The sequence below is a fragment of the Felis catus genome, chromosome A1 (genome assembly GCF_018350175.1).
Source record: "Felis catus isolate Fca126 chromosome A1, F.catus_Fca126_mat1.0, whole genome shotgun sequence".
Taxonomy (NCBI): Eukaryota; Metazoa; Chordata; class Mammalia; order Carnivora; family Felidae; genus Felis; species Felis catus.
Window position 1 is genome coordinate 228,179,540 of NC_058368.1, and position 19,618 is coordinate 228,199,157.

The following is a 19,618-nucleotide window of genomic DNA, read 5'->3' on the forward strand; positions in this document are numbered from 1 at the left end:
TGCTTTTTCTTCCCATGTGACACCCTCCTCCTCCATCCTATTGAACCCTCCTCCCTTTGTCTGGATGGTGTTGGCTCAGTCAAACTTCCCTTCCTAAGGGGAACAATCCTGCCTCCCCTTCTCCCCACAAAACTGATCCCATGTTATCACTTTATAGCACTCTGTGCTGTTCCTTCCTGGGGCTAACCACAGTCTGCCATTTGTATAGTTGTGTGTTGATCTGGCCCACTAGACTAAAAACTCCATGAGGTCAAGGACTACTTATCTTTTATTCACAATCTGGGCAGCTACCAGTGCTGAATGAATGAGTCAGTCTGTCAAAGTTCATTTACTTGCAGTCTTCTCTAACCCAACACAAACCTTCTCTCTCTTTTTCTCCCCAGATATCTCTTTTGTTTGTCCTCTGAATGTGCTTTAATCATACTTATTCTCCATACATTGTCCCCCTTGATCAAGAATATTCTCTTCAGTCTCCTCTGTTTATCTAAGTTCCAGAGCTTAGTCAGAACTCATCACATCCTTCACTCTTTTTTTTTGTTCTCTAAGGAATGTTTAGTTTCCTGCCCTCCCATCTTGGACCTCCTATATCTTAGCACGTAGACTTTATATCATGTACTTGGTATTGAAATCTTCTTAAACTATTGATAACCTGTAATTTTTTGTGGTATGTCTTCAGTCTAGTCTGGTAAGTGTTTACTGTGCTAGTCACAGTAGTGGATAAAATAATTATAAGATATAAGACATAGCTCCTTTATTTAGTAAATACAAAATCTTGTTGGGAAAACCAACATCTACACACCTAATATTAACCTTGCTTCTGTTAATTTGAAAGAATACCATGTGTGGGTATTGCAAATACTTAATATACTTAGGAACTTAAGTGTTGTTTATTCTTTTTGGAAAATTAGCCATGAGGTTTCTAGAAACAACCTTATTCAAATTGTCTTCAGGATTCTGGTTCTAAGTTAAATTATTATCTCCAGCCACATCAGAAAGGAAACACATGATTTCATTTGTGTTAGTATATATCATTTAGATTATACTATTTCCCATAAAATATTAAATTGTATATTTTTATAATTAATTAGTATTTTATTGATATTTTATTCTTTAACAAAAATTTTTTTTAATGTTTATTTTTGAGACAGAGAGAGAGCATGAACGGGGGAGGGGCAGAGAGAGAGGGAGACACAGAATCCGAAGCAGCCTCCAGGCTCTGAACTGTCAGCACAGAGCCTGATGCGGGGCTAGAACCCACGAATGGTGAGATCATGACCTGAGCTGAAGTCAGACGCTCAACTGACTGAACCACCCAGGCGCCCCGATTAATATTTTATTCTTTAAGATGCATTTTTTGTTTCTTAAGCCTGTTTATTGAGGTATGAATGATATACAAAGAGCTGAGCATATTTAAAATATACAACTTGATGTATTTCGAGGTAAATACACACCCATGGGACTATCATCGTAATCTGTACCGTAGGCAATCCATCACCTCCAGAAGTTTCCTTCTGACTTCTTAAGTGTAAGAAGTTCTTAAGTTATTTCTTAATTATTATTATTATTATTATTTTGTGATAACACGACGTAAGATCTCTTGTAGTAATTTTAAGTATACAAATAGCATTGTTAGCTACAGGCATCATGATACAGAGCAGACTTCTAGGACTTATTCATGAATAGCTAAAACTTTGTACTTTTTGTTACTTTCTGACTGGGAGGAGAGGGAAATGGGACCCCCTCTTCCTAGTCCCTGGCAATCACAGTTCTCTCTGCTTCTATGAGTCTGACACTTCAGAGTCCTCCTATAAGTGGTATCATGGAGTATTTGTCCTTCTGTGTCTGGCTTATTTCACTTAGCATAATGCCCTCCACGTTCATCCATGTTGTTGCAAATGGCAGGTGTCTTTTTTTTTTTTTTTTTTGGCAGGCTGTCTTTTTTAAGGCCGAATAATATTCTATTGCATGTATATCCATTTAACCATCAACAGACATTTAAATTGTTTCCACGCCTTGGCTACTGTAAATAACGTTGTTATGAGCACAGGGGCACAGATATCTCTGGGACAGTGATATTACTTCCTTTGGAAATGTGCCTGGAAGTGTGATTGTTGTATCATATGGTAGCTCTATTTTTAATTTTTTGAGAACCCTCCACACTGTGAGGACCCTCCTTTTTTTTGCAAACCCTTGCCAACATTTGTTATCTTTTGTTTTTTTTGGTAATGGTCATCCTAACTGATGTGAAGTGATATCTCATTGTTATTTTGATTTGCATTTCCCTGGTGATTGGTGATGTTGAACACTTTTTCATATATCTGTTGGCCATTTGTATGTCTTCTTTAAAGAAATCTCTTTTCAGTTAATTTATCTATTTTTTTTAGAAAATTTTTTCAAGTTTATTTATTTTCAGGAGACAGAGACAGCGTGAGCAGGGGAGGGGCAGAGAGAGAGAATTCCAAGCAGGCTCCATGCTGTCAGTACAGAGCCTGATGTGGGGCTTGAACTCACGAAGCATGAGAACATGACCTGAACCGAAATTGTGTCAGACACCTACCTGACTGAGTCACCCAGGCACCTCCCCACTTTGTCCATTTTAATCAAGTTACTTGTTTTTTTGCTGTTGAGTTGTAGGAGTTATTTATTTCACATGTTGTCTCTTATCAGAGGTACAGTTCGCAAATATTTTCTCCCCCATTCCATAAGTTACTTGTTCACTTGTTAATTGATTTCTTTGCTGTGCAGGAGATTTTTTCGTTTGGTGTAGCCTCATGTTGTTTTTGCTTTTGTTGCCTGTGCTTTTGGTGTCATGTGCAAAAATTATGGCCAAGAGCATTGTCAAGGAGCTTACCCATTATGCTTCCTTCTGAGAGTTTTATGGTTTCAGGTCTTATGGTTAAGTCTTTAATCTACTTAATCTATTTTAATCTCAAAATAGATTAAACAATACATAGAGTGTTGTGTATGGTGTAAGACAGTAGTCCGATTTCATTCTTTTGCATATAGATCTCCACTTTTTCCAACACCACTTATTGAAGAGACTATCCTTCCCTCGTTGTGTATTCTTGGCACCCTTGTTGAAAATCAATATATATATGGGTTTATTTCTGAACTTTCTTCTGTTCCGTTGGTCTATATGTCTATTTTTAAGGCCAATACCACACTGTTTTAATTACTGTAACCTTGTAATATATTTTGAAATCAGGAAGTGTGACACCTCCAGTTTTGTTCTTGCTCAGAATTGTTTTGGTTTTTTTTTGGGTTTTCTGTTGTTCCATATGAATTTTAAGATTGTTTTCTCTATTTCTGTAAAAAAAATGCCATTGGAATTTTGATCAGGACTCTATTGAATCTGTAGATGGCTTTGGGTAGTATGGACATTTGAAAATAATAATTCTTCCAAATCATAAACATGTGATGTCTTTTCATATATTTGTGTTTATTTTAATTTCTTTCATTAGTAGTTTATGGTTTTTAGCGTACAAGTCTTTCATTTCCTTTGGTGGAGTTTATTCCTACATATTTTATTCTTTTGGATGCTATCATTATAAATTAGTTCTTCTTAATTTCTTTTTTGGATTGATGTTATTGCACAGAGTATTTTTCTAATTTAAAGATGCTTACTTAGAAGGTTAATACTAGATTTTGTAGTATTTTCATAACTAAAGTGCTTTTGGGAAAAATGTGAGTTTTTTCATATGTGAATTTAAATTGACTAAGTCTCTTGATAAAGCATTTAAAGAAAAATATGCCTTGTTTTATGTTGTAAAGTCTTGTCTTTTCCACCATTTAATAACCTCCATTTTGGCAAACCTTTGTTTTTAGCTTTATGTGGCGTTGTCTTGAATGAATTGTTTCTTTAAATGTCTGTATTCTCTTCATTCTGGTGGTCTTGTCTGTATTTTTTTTTTCTCTTTTTTGTCCCTTCCTTGGCTACCTTTAGTTTAGTCTTCGTTTCCAAGATGGTTTTGTCTTTTTCTTCTTATTTCCTGAGCTCAGTCAATTCCTGTTTTCATTTCTTCCTGGTACATTATTTGGTCAGTTTCTTTTTAACTTTTGAATTTATGATTCAAAGTAGTTTATGACTCATTCAAAGGCTTCTTTGGGGATACTGGCATCAATTTGTGGTGTGTTACAGTTTTAATTTGTTTTTTTTTTTTTTTTTTGGGAGAATGAGGGGCAGAGGTTTCCATCAGCTGAGGCATTTTGATTTTCCTTTCCTATTTCATTTTTTATTAGTTTTTTTTCGTTTAATTCCAGTATTATTAAGATAGTAGTCTTGCATTTCTTAATGATACTCTGTGGTACTAATGTCGCTCCTAAACCCATGAACTTTATTTAGATTTCTCCATGGTAAAGGTAACTTTTAATATTCTTCTAGATTACATTTTAAATAAGCACATTGTTATAAAAATAGGCCATCTTCACTTGAAAATGAAGTCTCAAGCAAAATCAATAGCATATATATGGTGTATTTTTTTTTCAAAGAAGGCCATTTTAAATGTGTGAATAAAATGGCCCTCTTTGAGAATTATTACTTGATTTATAATATACAAGACATGGTCTTATGAGCTAGCCACCCTGCTTCTGCAGCCGCTCACAGCTGGTGATACATCACCAAGAAGGCAGCTTCACGTGCTAACCCCTCAGAAAGTAATGCCAACCACAACAGTATCCACATTTTTTCTGGGAAAATTAGCCTATTTTGCCTATGAAGCACATTAGTCAATAAATATTTTTGGACTTGGTGCTGCAGTTGAATGTGTTTGCTTAGCACTCGAAAAGACTGCAGAGTTCAGTTGTCTTTGGATTTCTAAATCAAGGTGACATGGGCTTTGGAGTCCATCATCCTTGGATCGAATCGCCAATCTGCCATCTGCAAGGAAACTCCTCTAAGCCTCATTATTCTTCTGTACAAAAGGTACATATTAAAATTCATCACTTAGGGATGTTGTAAGGATTAACTGATAAGGTTTTGTCAAGATTAGACATGCTTGCCCTCTGAAGGTATCGGTTAAGAATGTGTTTGGCTCTAAGAGAAAACCAGAGAAGTGCTTGCTCAAGCAAGTACTTTTTTCTCCCCCCTTCTCCTGCTGCCAAGAAAATACAGAGCTGTGCAGCCCAGGATGATGCCATTTGGGGGGGTCTTACTCCTTCTATCTTGCTGTTGTCCTCAGGGTGTGGCTTTTACTCTTACAGGCACAAGGTGGCTGTTGCATCTCCAGACATTATGTTTGTTGATGCCTTGTGAAATTTGCCTTTTAGTTCAGGGCAACGTTCTTCCCCAAGAACTTTTGTCTGCACGTCATTGGCCTCAACTGGGTCACCCCTACTTGTAAGAGAGTCTGGACAATCGACGAATTTTAGTTGGGCACATTGTTACCTTGAGCAAAATAGAGATTCTTTTAGTAACAAAGAGAGAGGATGGCTGCTGGATAGGCAACTCATGTCCCTCTTTCACTTTGTTACTTCAATTCTTCTCATCTCAATGAAGTGGACATTGAAGGGCACCAAAATTCAGGCAGTGATCCGAACATTCTCCTCTCTATCCCACACACACCTCACCTCATTCCCATCAAGTGCTGTGAGCACACAACACCAAAATATAACCCATACCAACCTCAGGCTTCAGTCTGAAGATGGGCCCCCAAACTGGCATTGCTGCTTTGGTGATTAGATAATAGAGATGACCTTGGAAGGGTTTTCCATGGCCTCTTGCTTGAGCTTAGCAGGCTTTGGTCACGCTAAGTAAAAGTGATCTGATTGTTTTCATAACCTTTCCTGCACCAGAGATTGTGGGTCCTTGGAAAAATATCCTTTGAATCTACTCTATTTTTATTCTCTTTGACTTTTAGAGAGATAAAAACAGCACTTGCTACATAAAAAAGAATTCCCCATATTGATACTCTCTGTTCACATAAGAAGGGAAAAAATCATTACATAGTAAATACAAGGAGGTTTTCAGAAAGTGGGAACCTCCCCGAGGATACCCTGTAATGCCAAGTAAAGCACTTAGTATCATGCCTGGTGCATGGTGAATATTGCAGCTGTAGGGGTTAATACCTACAAAAACTTTATCTTAGACAAAGATTGTTCCTGTGTTCCTGGTGCCTAGACTTAAACTTCCTAGAAGTTAAACTGTTCTTTGTAGAGATTGCTTAACTCATATCAGAAAATATGACTTCTGAGTCTTAATTTATGGCCTTTCAATGTATATGGTAAACTTTGTTTGTAACCAAGCCGAGAAATGGTACCTATTATTTACATAGATGTAAATACTACCCCACAATTGCTTTAAGAACTTAATTTAGTGATCAGTTGCTAATCACTTTTTATTTCTTTGCCAACTATCACCAGATAGGTTTGTTTACTTGATTCCTTCTCTTTCCTTCCCTTTTTATTGGCCATATTTCTATTTGCAACTCTTATGTACATTATTCAATGCTTTAAGTACTTTTCAAGCAAATCCGTACGCAGTTTTGTATCCCCCAAGATACATAAAGTTGGTTATGATGACTTCTAACTGCATTGTGCATAACCTTTGTAAATTCCTTGGCATTGAGACCAAATTTCATACTAGTCTTTAGCTCCACGGTGCCATCACAGGGCTCGGTGTGCTGCAGACACTCAGCATGTTTGTGGTGATTGATTAGGTCTGGCTTTATGGCCTCTTTCTATAATAGGAAATGCTGCCTTAGAATGGGTCCCATGATTGGCAGTATCGGGAAGACAAAGGTCTTCCACAGGAGGTTTTTACCCAAACATTTTTAAAGGACACTGTAAATTAGAATTGACTGCAAATGGCCACCCACCCCTTTTAAGAACAGGATGACCCAGGCATAAAAAAATATAGTGGCAAACATTCCACATACCAAATGCAGTCAGAGCCTGGGGGAATTAAGGGTATGACAGGTTCTGCATTTAAAAATAAATGAGAATGTTAAATTTGAGTACCAGGTGGGCACTGATTTCTGAGTTATTTGTACCACTTTTGCCCTTATGTGAAGCATAAAGCAGGCTGGCAGTTGACCAGAGCCCGCAGCCATGCAGAAGAGACTTCTTTGCATAAGTAACAGAAAACAAAGGCTGATGATAGTCTTGAGGTCTGTTACAGCTTTATAAATGAAAGGGAAAATAAAATTGTTGAAATCATAGGCCTGGGGCCAAAAATGCTGACAGATATTTACCAAGTTTGGGTATAAAAATGGTACGCAGTCCTAAAAAATGTTCAAAATTAGCCAGTTAACTTTTCAGATGGTCATTCGTGTGTATATTTCACACACTGCCATCCTTATTCCTTCTAGTGTCTGAACACTTCCTGTCCCCCTATGATATTGACTGCAGTTTGGAAACCAAGAAGGAAGTGGTCCAATGCATGGGCTCCTTCCAGGACGGGGTAGCTGAGAAGTGTGTTGATTATTTCCAGAGATTCCGACGGCCTGCTCATGTGACTCCCAAGTCGTACCTCTCCTTTATTCAAGGCTATATGCTCACATATGGAGAAAAGCGTGCAGAAGTGCAAACCCTGGCCAACAGGTAAGTGTGAAGTTCGGATATAAAGTTGTTTTAAAGCATTGGCTCTCGACGGGGAGCAAATTTGCTCCTAGGGAGCATTTTGCAATGACTAGAAACATTCTTGTTTGTTACAACTCAGGTGGTCGGGAAGGGGTGCTGTTGGCAGCAAATGAGTAGAGGTCAGGGATGCTGCTAACATCTCACAGTGCACGGGATAGCCCTCTGCAGCAAAGAATCAGCCCCAAATGCCAATAGTGCTGAGGCTGAGGCACCCTCCTCTCAAGCCTATTCCGAGGATTAGTCCATGATTGCTAGGAGCTTTGTTTTTGTCCAGCAGAATAAAGTGTTGCCAAGTGTTCATGTGACCTACTACTTGCTATAATACTGAATGACATAATGGCGGAAATAGAGAATTCAGACTGCCTGCCTCCCTCCACTCATCCTTCTCTGGAATGCTGACGTTCACTGCCTGGAGAATACCCTGCTTCACTGAACTCCGTTCCAGATTTCACTGCTCTGCCCAGCTCTCTTCTGAACACCTATAGCTTCTGCTTGGATAGCCAGAACCAGTCAGGGATGCTTCATAAGGGACCCTGGGTGGGACATTGGACTGACTGACTCTGAGGGCCCTGGTCTTTGAGGTTACATTATCTCAGGCCCAGACAGGCAGCATCCCTTCGCAGGGTGGTTCTGATGGCTTCATTCCTTGATTTGTTTCATTCCTTATTCCCAAATCTTTCTTCTTTTAACTTAATTGGTCTTTTTAACAAAACAAAACAGAAGTTATTTATTTTCCTTCCTCCAGATTTGGGTTTCAAGCATTTGAAGTCTCTTGTCATTTAACTAAACTTCATTAGGCCTGTTCCCTTCATGATACAGATTCTAGACCCACGATTGTTCTTCATGTTGTGCAGCGTTGTAATGGGTTCACTGTCCCACATGCGGTGTGTGAAAAACATATGGACGTGTTTAGTTAGGCATCAACCCTGGATGCATATTCTTTTCCTCAAGCCCTCTTGGATTTGCTATTTGCACAGACCCTCATTCTTCAAATGCGACCATTGCTGTCTGTGTTAATGAACCAGTGCTTGGAAAACCACAAATTTTAACCATGGCTTGCTTGGATTTTCAATCCTAGAATGAATACTGGATTGGAAAAGCTAAAAGAAGCCTCAGAATCTGTTGCAGCCCTGAGCACAGAACTAGCAGTGAAGGAAAAGGAGCTCCAAGTGGCCAATGATAAAGCCGACACGGTGCGTGGGCACTCACACATGTGCCAAATTTGTTTTAAATTCCTGGTAATAAGTGTTAACGACGTATGCGTATTCACTGAGTTGTCACCATGAAAGTACAAATTATTTCCAATAGAATCTAATACTCTTAATCTTACTGGGAAACGGTACCGGACCAACTCAACAAATCAAGGCAAAAATGTGCATTTTCAGCCTGCCAAGGTTTGTTCTGTGAGCTTTTTTCCCCTTCTATATTGAATTAGGTCTTAAAAGAAGTGACAATGAAAGCGCAGGCTGCCGAGAAGGTCAAGGCTGAGGTACAGAAGGTGAAGGACAAAGCCCAAGCCATTGTAGACAGCATCTCTAAGGACAAAGCCATCGCTGAAGAAAAACTGGAAACCGCAAAACCAGCTTTAGAAGAGGCAGAAGCAGCCCTGCAGGTAAATCTGTGTGATATGGCAGGTGTCAAGTTTAGCGCCTGGGAGGAGGGCGAAGGAAAATGAATAACAGCAAGGAAACGCTCTACTGCTCTGGACCAAAGGTCTTCCCTGGAACTATTTCAAGGAATAGTTTCTGCAGGGTGATGTTATTAGCTCCGTATAGATATTGCGTTTGCTACTTCGCATCTCATTTTCTTCACTCCTGAATGATGGGCAGTGTCATAGATTGGCGGTCAGGAGTCCTGGGTTCTCATTTCCGCTCTGTCACCAATAAGCTATGTGACACTGGGAAAGTCACATAAAATTTCTAAAATAACATTTCTCTCCTCATTCATTGAGGACCCTGGCATGGGTCTGTAAGAGACAACGTTCTCTGACTGTATCTGTGGATTTTACCCAAATACAGAGCTGCTGACCTAATGTAGCCCGTAAACGGCAGGTTCTGAACAGGTCCCAACTTGCGTGGCAATAGCGGAAATGGCAAAATTAGGAAGGAGGTTGGATTCTGAGAAAATATGATGAGTTTAGTGACATAGGCCCCACCTTAAAGAGCTGGTCCAGTTTCGAAGGCCCAATTGAAGATTTCTGGGGACTCGATTGAAGATTGCCTTTACTTAGGTCTTACTCAGCTACTGCCTTATGTTATTGATTCCTGGTCTAGGAAATGGCTGGAGAAATGAAGCCCTGATGATCTGCCCTGAGCTAATTCAAGTTCTAGAACCCCCACTAAGCATGCCTTGTTGCTTGACAATGCAAACTTTTTTAATCGCTTCTTTGGCTCACTGCCTTGAACACTTCTAAATCTTTTTTGATCCAAGTTGAGTCTTTTAGTTTCCTGAGCAATATATAAATATGAGTTTCTACTCTTTTCAGACAATGAAGATATGGCCACCTCCTTTGTGCCTCCAACTTTTCACACTACTCTTACTGTGATGTCTCTTCACTTACTGTTTCTGTCTTCCTCCTTTCACTGGCTAGAGTGTGCTTCTTCATCCTCAAAGCCCCGTGGGGTCTTCAGTCTCTTAGACTGGTGGACTCCTCATCTCTCCCCTGCCTGTTTTTAAAAAATCAACTTACTGTGGTATGACTGACATGTAAAAACCAGGACGTGTATACTGTATACAACTCAGAAAGTTTGGGAATAAATATATACCTTGAAACCATCCCTAACTTCAAGCCCATTGACATGTCCATTACCTCCCAAAGTTTCCCCGCCGCTCCCTTTAATGCCATTGTTGTTGTTATTGTTTTTCATGTCATAAAAACATTTTAACATAGGATCTAAAATCTACCCTCTTAACAAATTTGAAGTATATAATGCAGTATTGTTAACGATAGGCACTGTGCTCTGTAGTAACTCTCCAGAATTTATTTAGCATAATTGAAAACCATCAGCTCCCCATTTTCTCTTCCTGACAGACCCTGACAACCACCATTCCACTCTCTGCTTCAATGAATCTGCCTGTTTTAGATTCCACATGTAAATGGGATCATATTGTTTTTCTATATTTAGTTTATTTTACTTGGCATAATGGCCCCTAGGTCCATCCATGTTATCTCACATGGCAGTATTTCCTTTATTTTTTTTAAGGCTGAATAATATTCCATTGAACACAGGCACTCCACACATACATACACACACACACACACACACACACACACACACACACACACTCCCTCTCTCTACGCATGTATATCTCACATTTCTTTATCCACTCATCCACTGATGACCACTTAGATTGCTTCCATATATTGGCTACTGTAAATAATGCTGCAGTGAACGTGGGGGTTAGATATCTCTTTGAGATCCTGGTCTCCACCCAACCCCCTTTTTGGGGCATCTTGGCTTCCGACTGTGGGTCTCTGATCAATAGAAAGAAGACGTTGATAGTGTAAAGAATCTTTTAAATCTTTACTTAACTCATGATACCCCATGGCATCATAGAAAAAGAGCCTGTGGCATCTTAGATCATGCTTAAAGGTATAAATTTTCCCAAGATTTAAAAGGCTTAGCATCTTTTCTGTATTATAAAATATTTTTCTTTATCCTCCTAATTCCATGTTCTCTACCACTAAGATATTCCACATAAACATCAATGCAGAAATGTCTGGAAACAGGGGTAACATGACGGGGTGTATTGGAGAGATTTTCAATAATTTCCTTCATTGGTTCTGCCTCCGTTTTATTGCTTCCTTGTGGGCTTTTGAAATCTTGAAATATGGTACTACCGATTTATTCTAAGAAGTTCTAGATCCCCTCAAACTAACCTTTTGGCATCAGGCCACGTAAATCTATACAAGAAATAAGGTAATCACAAAGAATATTTCTCTTCCTATCTCAAAACTAATCTGACTCCAGACAAACAAACAAAATACTTCCAGATGTTAAATAACTATTATATTGCAAGCATGTCTAGGAAATTATGTGGCAGTCACACTGCTTTGTCTTCAGAGAAAAGAGGAATCCAATACTTAGCTGAAATAGGTTGAACTTTAGACCTACCTCTCCCCCCAACTCCTTTTACCTGGGCACCCAACATAATTGAGCCCAATTCTGTTAGACAAATTTCTCTTTTAAAGCTAAAGTAAAATCGGCTCCTTACATCCTTTACTTAACATTTATTTACAACATTTATTTGACCCTACTTTCCCCACTGGCTGCTATTATATTTTTCTTCTTTCTTTTATAGCTACATGTCTCATATAAAGATCTGTCAGCTGTTTCTAGCCCTTGAACACAAATTCTCCTTCACTTCCGGTTGTCTTGCGTCACAAATACGCATCGACTGAAACAAACATTTCCAAAGTATGTAGTTACAATCTGAAATTCAGTGGGGTTTTTTTTTTCTTCATTTTTTCCCCCAATCCTCAGAGAAAAGGTTATTAGCTTTGATACCAAGGTCTCTGGTCACCTTCCTTTGATGCAAATGCAATTAAGACAGAAGGTTTTCAACATCTGGAAGGAATGAGTATACACTATTTGTCCCAGAAATAGGACCGTATCAGATTCTTATCTTTAGAATTTTTTCCCATACTTATCCCATAAAGTGTTTAAGAGACAGAACAGTTATTAGCAACCACAGTGGGTCTATCTGACTATTAAATAATTTACTCTATCAGAATCTCCATGATAGAAATGGAAGAGGACTTCTCTGAGTTAGTGAAATTCGTATTGCTTAAGTTCCATCATTTAAAGGTCACTTCCACTCAGAAACCTCTAATTATTCAGTCTGTCAGCCCTGGGGCTACCTGCTTGTGTCGGTGCACTGTGACAAGTCTGGGTTGCTAAAGAGAGAGGCAGATTCTTGCCCTACATCACTAATGAGTAAAAAGCACTGCACATTCTGGAGTTTTCCTGGGTTAGAATTCCTCATATCTCCTTGAGTGCTGAGTTTTCTTTTTCTTTCAGATCACACCCCCCTTTTCTTTTTCTGACACAAAGTGGTCTGTACAATTTTGGAGAAGTCACAGCTCCTTATCTGCTCACCAATATTTCCCTCACTGTCTCTCCTCTTGCTGTCAGTTTGAATTGTAGAAGTTTGAACTTTCTGGGACATGCGTTTCTTTGGGATTAAATATGCATCTCAACCTTATGACTGCATCTAGCTCAAATCCGCTTCCTTTCCTCTGTCGAAATAGCATTGAGAGATTACAGGTTTGTCCACACTTTCTCACCTGAGATTGCACGATGACCTCTTCTCCTCTCACAGACTATCAAGCCATCGGACATCGCCACTGTCCGCACATTGGGCCGACCACCACACCTCATCATGAGGATCATGGATTGTGTGCTGCTCCTGTTTCAAAGGAAAGTCAATGCAGTGAAAATTGACGTGGAAAGAAGCTGTACAATTCCTTCCTGGCAGGAGTCTTTAAAACTCATGACCGCAGGAAACTTTTTACAGAACTTGCAGGTTGGTAGTTCAGTAACGTTGGGATGACAGGGGACTCAGACTGCGTTAGAGTATCTGAGTCCTTTAATAGAATAAGTTTCTGAAAAGATTTTGCTGTACGTACACATTTTTCCTTATTAATTTTTTTTGCCATATTTATGGAGGTAGAATGACATAAAATTCTATATATTAAGGTGTACGACTTGATGTTTAGAGATCTGTATACGCTATGAAATAATTGCCGCAGTCAAGCTAAAGTAACCATGACCTCACAGTTACCATTTTCTTTTCCTTTCTTTTTTTTTTTTTTCTTGTTTTGTGGCGAGAACACTTAGAAAATTTCAACTATACAATGTTGTTGACTCTATTTTTCTTGCTGTACCTTAGGTCTCCAGAACTTTTTCTTCTTGTATCTTGATACTCAGTATGCCTTGACCAACATCTCTCCTTTCTCCTCCCCCATCCCTGGCAACCAGCATTCTACTCTGCTTCTGTGAGTTTGACTATTTTAGATTCTATGTATAAGTGAGACAGGCAGGGTTTGTCTTTCTGTGTCTGGATTATTTCATTTAGCACAATGTCCTCCACAAATGGCAAGAGTTTCTTATTTTTAAAGCCTTAATAATGTTCTACTTACATATATTGAACATATACTTAAGTATTTTTTCAGAGCAGAATTTTCTTTTCCAAATATAAGACATTAGAGCTTTAAAAATAAGCATTAGATGGGGTGCCTGCATGGCTCAGTCAGTTAAGTGTCTGACTGCGACTCAGGTAATTATCTCACAGTTCATGGGTTCAAGCCCCACATCAGGCTCTGTGCTGACAGCTCAGAGCCTGGAGCCTGCTTCAGATTCTATGTCTCTCTCTCTCTCTCTCTCTCTCTCTCTCTCTCTCTGCCTCTCCCCTGCTCTCTCTCTCTCTCAAAAATGAACAAATGTTAAAAAATTAAAAAAAAAAGCATTAGAACCTCTCCTGATAGATTGTAGGCATACTAAAACATCATCAGTGACCTATTTCAATAGAAGTTTAAAAAATCATTTTAAGAAAGCAAGACATATGTGCATGTATTGTATACATATGAATACAAGTATATGTGTATTTATATTTTGCAAGTCTCAGTAGTAATTTTTTGAGTAGTAATTTGCATGTTTTTAATTTTGAGGTAGAACTTACATATGATAAAATGTGCAAGTTTTAAGTATACAGATTAATGAATATTTACACATACGTATACCTGTTAATGAACACTGAGATCAGGATTTGTATTTCCAGACCCCGGAAATCTGTCTTGTGTCCCTACCTCGTCAATAACCTCCCCTAGGGTAACTATTATTCTCATCTTTATCCTGATAATTAATTTTGTCGGTTTTGAAATTTACATAGGCGAACTGATATCACGTGACCTCCTGTGTTAAATTCTTTTATTCAACAAGTCTTTGAGATTCATTCTTATTGTTGCAAGGACAATATTTCATTCTTTTTTTCATTGCTATATAGCGGTTCAGTATATGAAGCAGTGGTGTGTGCTAAATATTTAAAAACAACGGGTTCTCTGGGGAGAAAAAAAGGAAAAAAAGAAAAAGAAAAAGTCTGATTTGTAGCGTTCGCCAATTTCCATGGCATAAGTATCCCTACAATGGCCAATTGCAAGCTACCGAAATGATCTTGCTGAATGCAACTGGGGGAGAGGTGTGTAAGCAGTATCGTTTCCCACTACGTAGGTACAATGGATATAAATGCCCTCAGAAACATAGATAGTAAAATGTAGTAATGTAAGAGAATGTGATTACTTTCATTGTATATTCTTTTTGTTGTAAATAACATTTGTCTAATTATAAGTTTCTATAATTTAACTTTTAAGAACAGTTCTATTTCACAACCTATTTGCAAAACTCCTAAACATTTAGTAATGGTTTCCTATGAGCTTGTATGAGCCAGCACAGTGTGAAATGCTGTAATATGTTTCAATTTATTTGTCCACTGTACTGTTGATGGGCTTGGGGGTTGTTACTAGTTTTTGGCTATTATAAATAAAGCTACTGTGAATATTGGTCTATGGGCCATTTGGTGGGTGTATTTGAATTTCTATTGGCTCTGTACTCCAGGAATGGAATTTCTGGGTCTTACGTTATCCTTTTTAAAAACAGATGGGGGGGCGCCTGGGTGGCGCAGTCGGTTAAGCGTCCGACTTCAGCCAGGTCACGATCTCGCGGTCTGGGAGTTCGAGCCCCGCGTCAGGCTCTGGGCTGATGGCTCAGAGCCTGGAGCCTGTTTCCGATTCTGTGTCTCCCTCTCTCTTCTGCCCCTCGCCCGTTCATGCTCTGTCTCTCTCTGTCCCAAAAATAAATAAACGTTGAAAAAAAATTTTTTTTTTAAAAAATAAAAACAGATGGAAATATTTTTGATAGAAGTATAGTTGACTTACACTATTACATTGATTTCAGGGGTACAACACTGTGATTGGACAACTGTATACGTTATGCTATGCTCACTACAAGGGTAGCTACCATCTGTATACATTTAAACAGCTTTATAGATAGTGCCAAAGAGCTTTCAAAAATAGCTGTATCCTTTTACACACCCACCAGCAGTGTGTAAGTTGTTCTACATCTTAACTATTTTCTACTTTTCACTATTCTGATGGGTTTGCAGTAGTGTTTTATTAATGTGGGTTTAGTTTGCATTAGACCTGGTAAGTAATGATGCTGAGAATCTTTTCATCAGTTTATGAACCTCTTGGGGATCCCTTTGCTAAGTACCTGTTAAGGTCTCTTGTCTGTTTAAATTTTTGATTGATGTGTAGTATTTCCTTATAAGAAACATGAGTAATTTGTCATTTATATGTTTGCAAATATCTTCTCCCACATTCTGCCTTGGTTGTTCATTCCGTTAAGGGTGTCCTCTGATAAACAGACATTCCTCAGTTTGATGTAGCCCAATTTATCAATATTTTCCTACGAGTGCTTTCTGTGTTCTGTTCAGGAAATCTTTGCCCTCCCTCTAAGGCAGAATAAGTGTTTCTATGTTTTATTCAAGAAGTTTTATTGTTTTATCTTTCATATTTGGACTGCGACACAACTAATGGGGAATACCAAAGTCACATCTGTTTCCAAAGCAATAACCTTCATGCTGTCTTTCATTCAGTTTTCAATTCCACATGCCCAAGTGTTGTGAGGCTAGAGCGTCTTGTGAGGCACCTTACAGCAGCTGTAACAGTGAGCAGCTTATGAAACTGGTGGCCATACAGGCTTGTCCCAGATAATTAAAACGTGGCACTCTATGACATAAGTTGTCACCAAGAAGGAGTCACAGGTGGTGATAAACTCTGAGCATATGTGAAATGACAATGGTGACCGAGGAGATCAAGGAGTTTTCACAGAAAAGTGCAACAGTGGCATTGGACTTCTCATGGGATCTTGGCAGGTGACTCCAGGCTCCTGCCCTATGTGCCTGGTGGCAGGGCCACTGCTCTTGGAAGCTTCCTCACCATTTGCCTTTTGTCACCATTGCCCTTCTGCTGCTCCCAAATATTCTTCTGAGTTTTCTTCTGCCTTCATCATTTCTCCAGGCTCATAGAAGAAACTTGCATTGGAGGTTGTCTGAATGAGAGTGTGTGTGCTCCGCTCTGTACTGTGCATGTTCTGTGGAAGCTTTGATTTATAGGCGCCACATTCCTTTCTACTTGGAGAAATCGAATCATCTTCTTAAAATTTTTTTAATGTTTTATTTATTTTTGAGACAGAGAGAGACAGAGCATGAGTAGGGGATGGGAAGAGAGAGAGGGAGACACAGAATCCAAAGCAGGCTCCAGGCTCTGAGCTGTCAGCCCAGAGCCTGACGTGGGGCTTGAACTCATGAACCGTGAGATCATGACCTGAGCTGAAGTCAGACCCTTAACCGACTGAGCCACCAAGGTGCCCCTACTCAGCTTCTTTTAGATGATCAAACACCACTCGAGGAAGGTCCAGTTTCATTGTTTGGCCAGTCTTCTCTTGATGCAGGAAGGCATTCTTAATCCACTTATGCTACTATTTTTGAATCTTATCCCTTCAGAAGCTAACAGTTCTTTCATATTCTGGATAATTCTATGATTAAAAATTAATTCATTGCCCTCAAGACCGAATGTCCAAGTAGTTACCTTCGTATTTCAGATGAGTTTAATAGAACCTCTGTTTGAATGTATTAAGCATTTAGTTGCTGCTAAATGCTAAACATATTTTGTCTGCAGGCTGAAAATACCAGAGTGTATTTGTTTTCCATTATTGATTTTATGGGCTTACAATCCACCTATTTAGGATTAATGACATGAACATGTTATTGCTTTGGAAATTTTAATAACCATGTTAGTATTCATCGCCTAAATAATTTACCCCTTCCCTGGATCCTGGAACATTTATTTAGGGTTGGTATCTCTTGTTCATCGAAGATAAAGAATGCTCCGACTTCTTCGCTGTCACTGCTTATTCTGTTTTCACTTTCAGGACTTTTGTCCAATATCCTGAAATATCAACAAAATGTGATGTCGTTCATTCATTCCTTAGTTCAACAATTTCAATGGCATTGTGAGCACAATGTGAATGTGGCCTCATGGAAAGAAGCATTTTGACTTAATTTTACTCTTTTCTTTCATAGCAATTCCCAAAAGACACAATCAATGAAGAAGTGATAGAATTTTTGAATCCTTACTTTGAAATGGCTGACTACAACATCGAAACTGCTAAACGCGTATGTGGGAATGTAGCTGGTCTTTGTTCCTGGACCAAAGCCATGGCTTCCTTCTTTTCTATAAACAGAGAAGTGTTGCCTCTAAAGGTGAGCCTCCTAGCTGGAACTGCGTGATGTGCGCCTGCAAGGGCACTCAAGGCCAACTGGCCTTGTCTTCTCAGAGTGTACAGTAACCTTTGGCCTCTGGTGTTATTGTACTCAAGTCCACAGGGAGGGCAAGGGACAGAACTGCCGAGCACAGGACATTTCTCTTCTCTGTAATAGCACTCCAGTTCAGAATTGTACAAGTCAAAACATGGACTTTCTACAAGGGCGCCACGTTGACTGTGGGCTGCTGGATATTTTTCCTCCACAATGTTAACTTGGAAAAAAGAAACACAGAAAACCATAGCGTAGAATACCCTGATAAATGTCCTGCTGGGAATCTTACAACCGGGGCAGGGTTGGCACACCATTGGTGGCTGGTGTTGGTTGCAAGGTATGATGTAGTATTCCCTCTCCTCTCCTTTACCTCAGGAAGGAAACTGAATGTTCTCTGTTCTTTAATGTGATTTGAGAATATGCCTGTTTTCCTTCGAGTAATTGCATTTTTAAGCTTCATATGTACACGCTCCCCCACCACCACTGGCAGTCTCTGGCAGATGCAGAGGCAAATACATGTTTTGAAAATAGACTACCGATGGCTCAAAGATCACACGTGTGGCCTGGTGGATTATTTCACTTTCGTGTAACTTTGATCTCTTTCAACCATCAACTAAAATCCACTTATGTTTATAAACTACCCAAAGAGCTTAATAATCATGATAAAAATAATTGAGAGTGGAAAGAAGATAGGGATAGAGTTGCAAATCTGATTTTATTTTCTAATTGTTACCATACCAGGGTCATTTACTCAGTGGCTGAGGCCCCTTGGGGTCCTAGGGCAACTTAAAGGAACAAAGATTTACTTGGCTCAGAGAACCTTAGAGGATGTAAATGATGTCATTTTGCCAACATTATGAATTTGGGAACCATTTGAAGACTCCAGCATAGCTTAGAAGTGGACATTCTGATATTGACGAATTAGAAGCACCATATCAAGCGCAAAATACAGAGCATCCTTTGCAAATGTTTCGAGTGAATGAGCATACAGTGTCTTTAAGGGAATTACTGTTGAATGCGCGTGGGTAGCTTTTGTTGTAATTGTTTTTTAAACAAAATGAGCTGAAGTCAGTAGCAAATAATGGCCATTCTGAACAAGGCTTGCCTGAGAACAATGAAATCCCCTCTTCAATTCCAGTACATTTCAGCCTCCACCCGGTCCCAGGACAATCCAGATCATGCAGTAGGAAGTGAAGACCGTCACGAGGGGGAGCCTTTTACTCGCTCCTAGAAAGTCTGCTTTTCTTTCTGAGCAGTCGGTCCTGGAAGTGACCTCCTGATGTGCAATGAGCACCCAGCCTCTGGGAGCCTTGAGTGTATCAGGTCCCCACTAATGTTCAGTCCTGAAAATAACTGCAGTTACAGAGAGCCTCTGTCTGTACCGCTTAGGGAGACGGGGAAGATAGAGGGAGGGAGTGCTGGTTGTCATCCGGGTGAATATGTGAAGCAACACAGACTGCCGCCTCTGACTTCATGTGTCCCTGGAGGGGCTTCACCCGTGAGCCCCTGCTTCCTGAATGAGGACGGATTAAGGACACTGTCCTTCATTGCCAGCTGGAACCTCCTCAACATTGAGCCATGATGGAGACCCTGGGGGGGCTGCTTTCCTTTATCCCGCAATCCCTGTAGACTGGCTAAGTGACCTCTTGTAGAGGAAAACTTAAATACC

The 19,618-nt window shown here is 39.5% G+C and overlaps 1 protein-coding gene across 1 annotated transcript in view; it reads left to right on the forward strand.

The window, feature by feature from the left end:
• The window catches only part of DNAH5 (dynein axonemal heavy chain 5), a 282,567-nt gene that overhangs the window by 206,252 nt on the left and 56,697 nt on the right, over positions 1 to 19,618 (forward strand). The window contains 5 exon segments of the mRNA XM_023239471.2: positions 7,305 to 7,536; positions 8,654 to 8,768; positions 9,011 to 9,187; positions 12,898 to 13,101; positions 17,716 to 17,895. Coding sequence (XP_023095239.2) covers positions 7,305 to 7,536; positions 8,654 to 8,768; positions 9,011 to 9,187; positions 12,898 to 13,101; positions 17,716 to 17,895 — 908 coding nt within the window.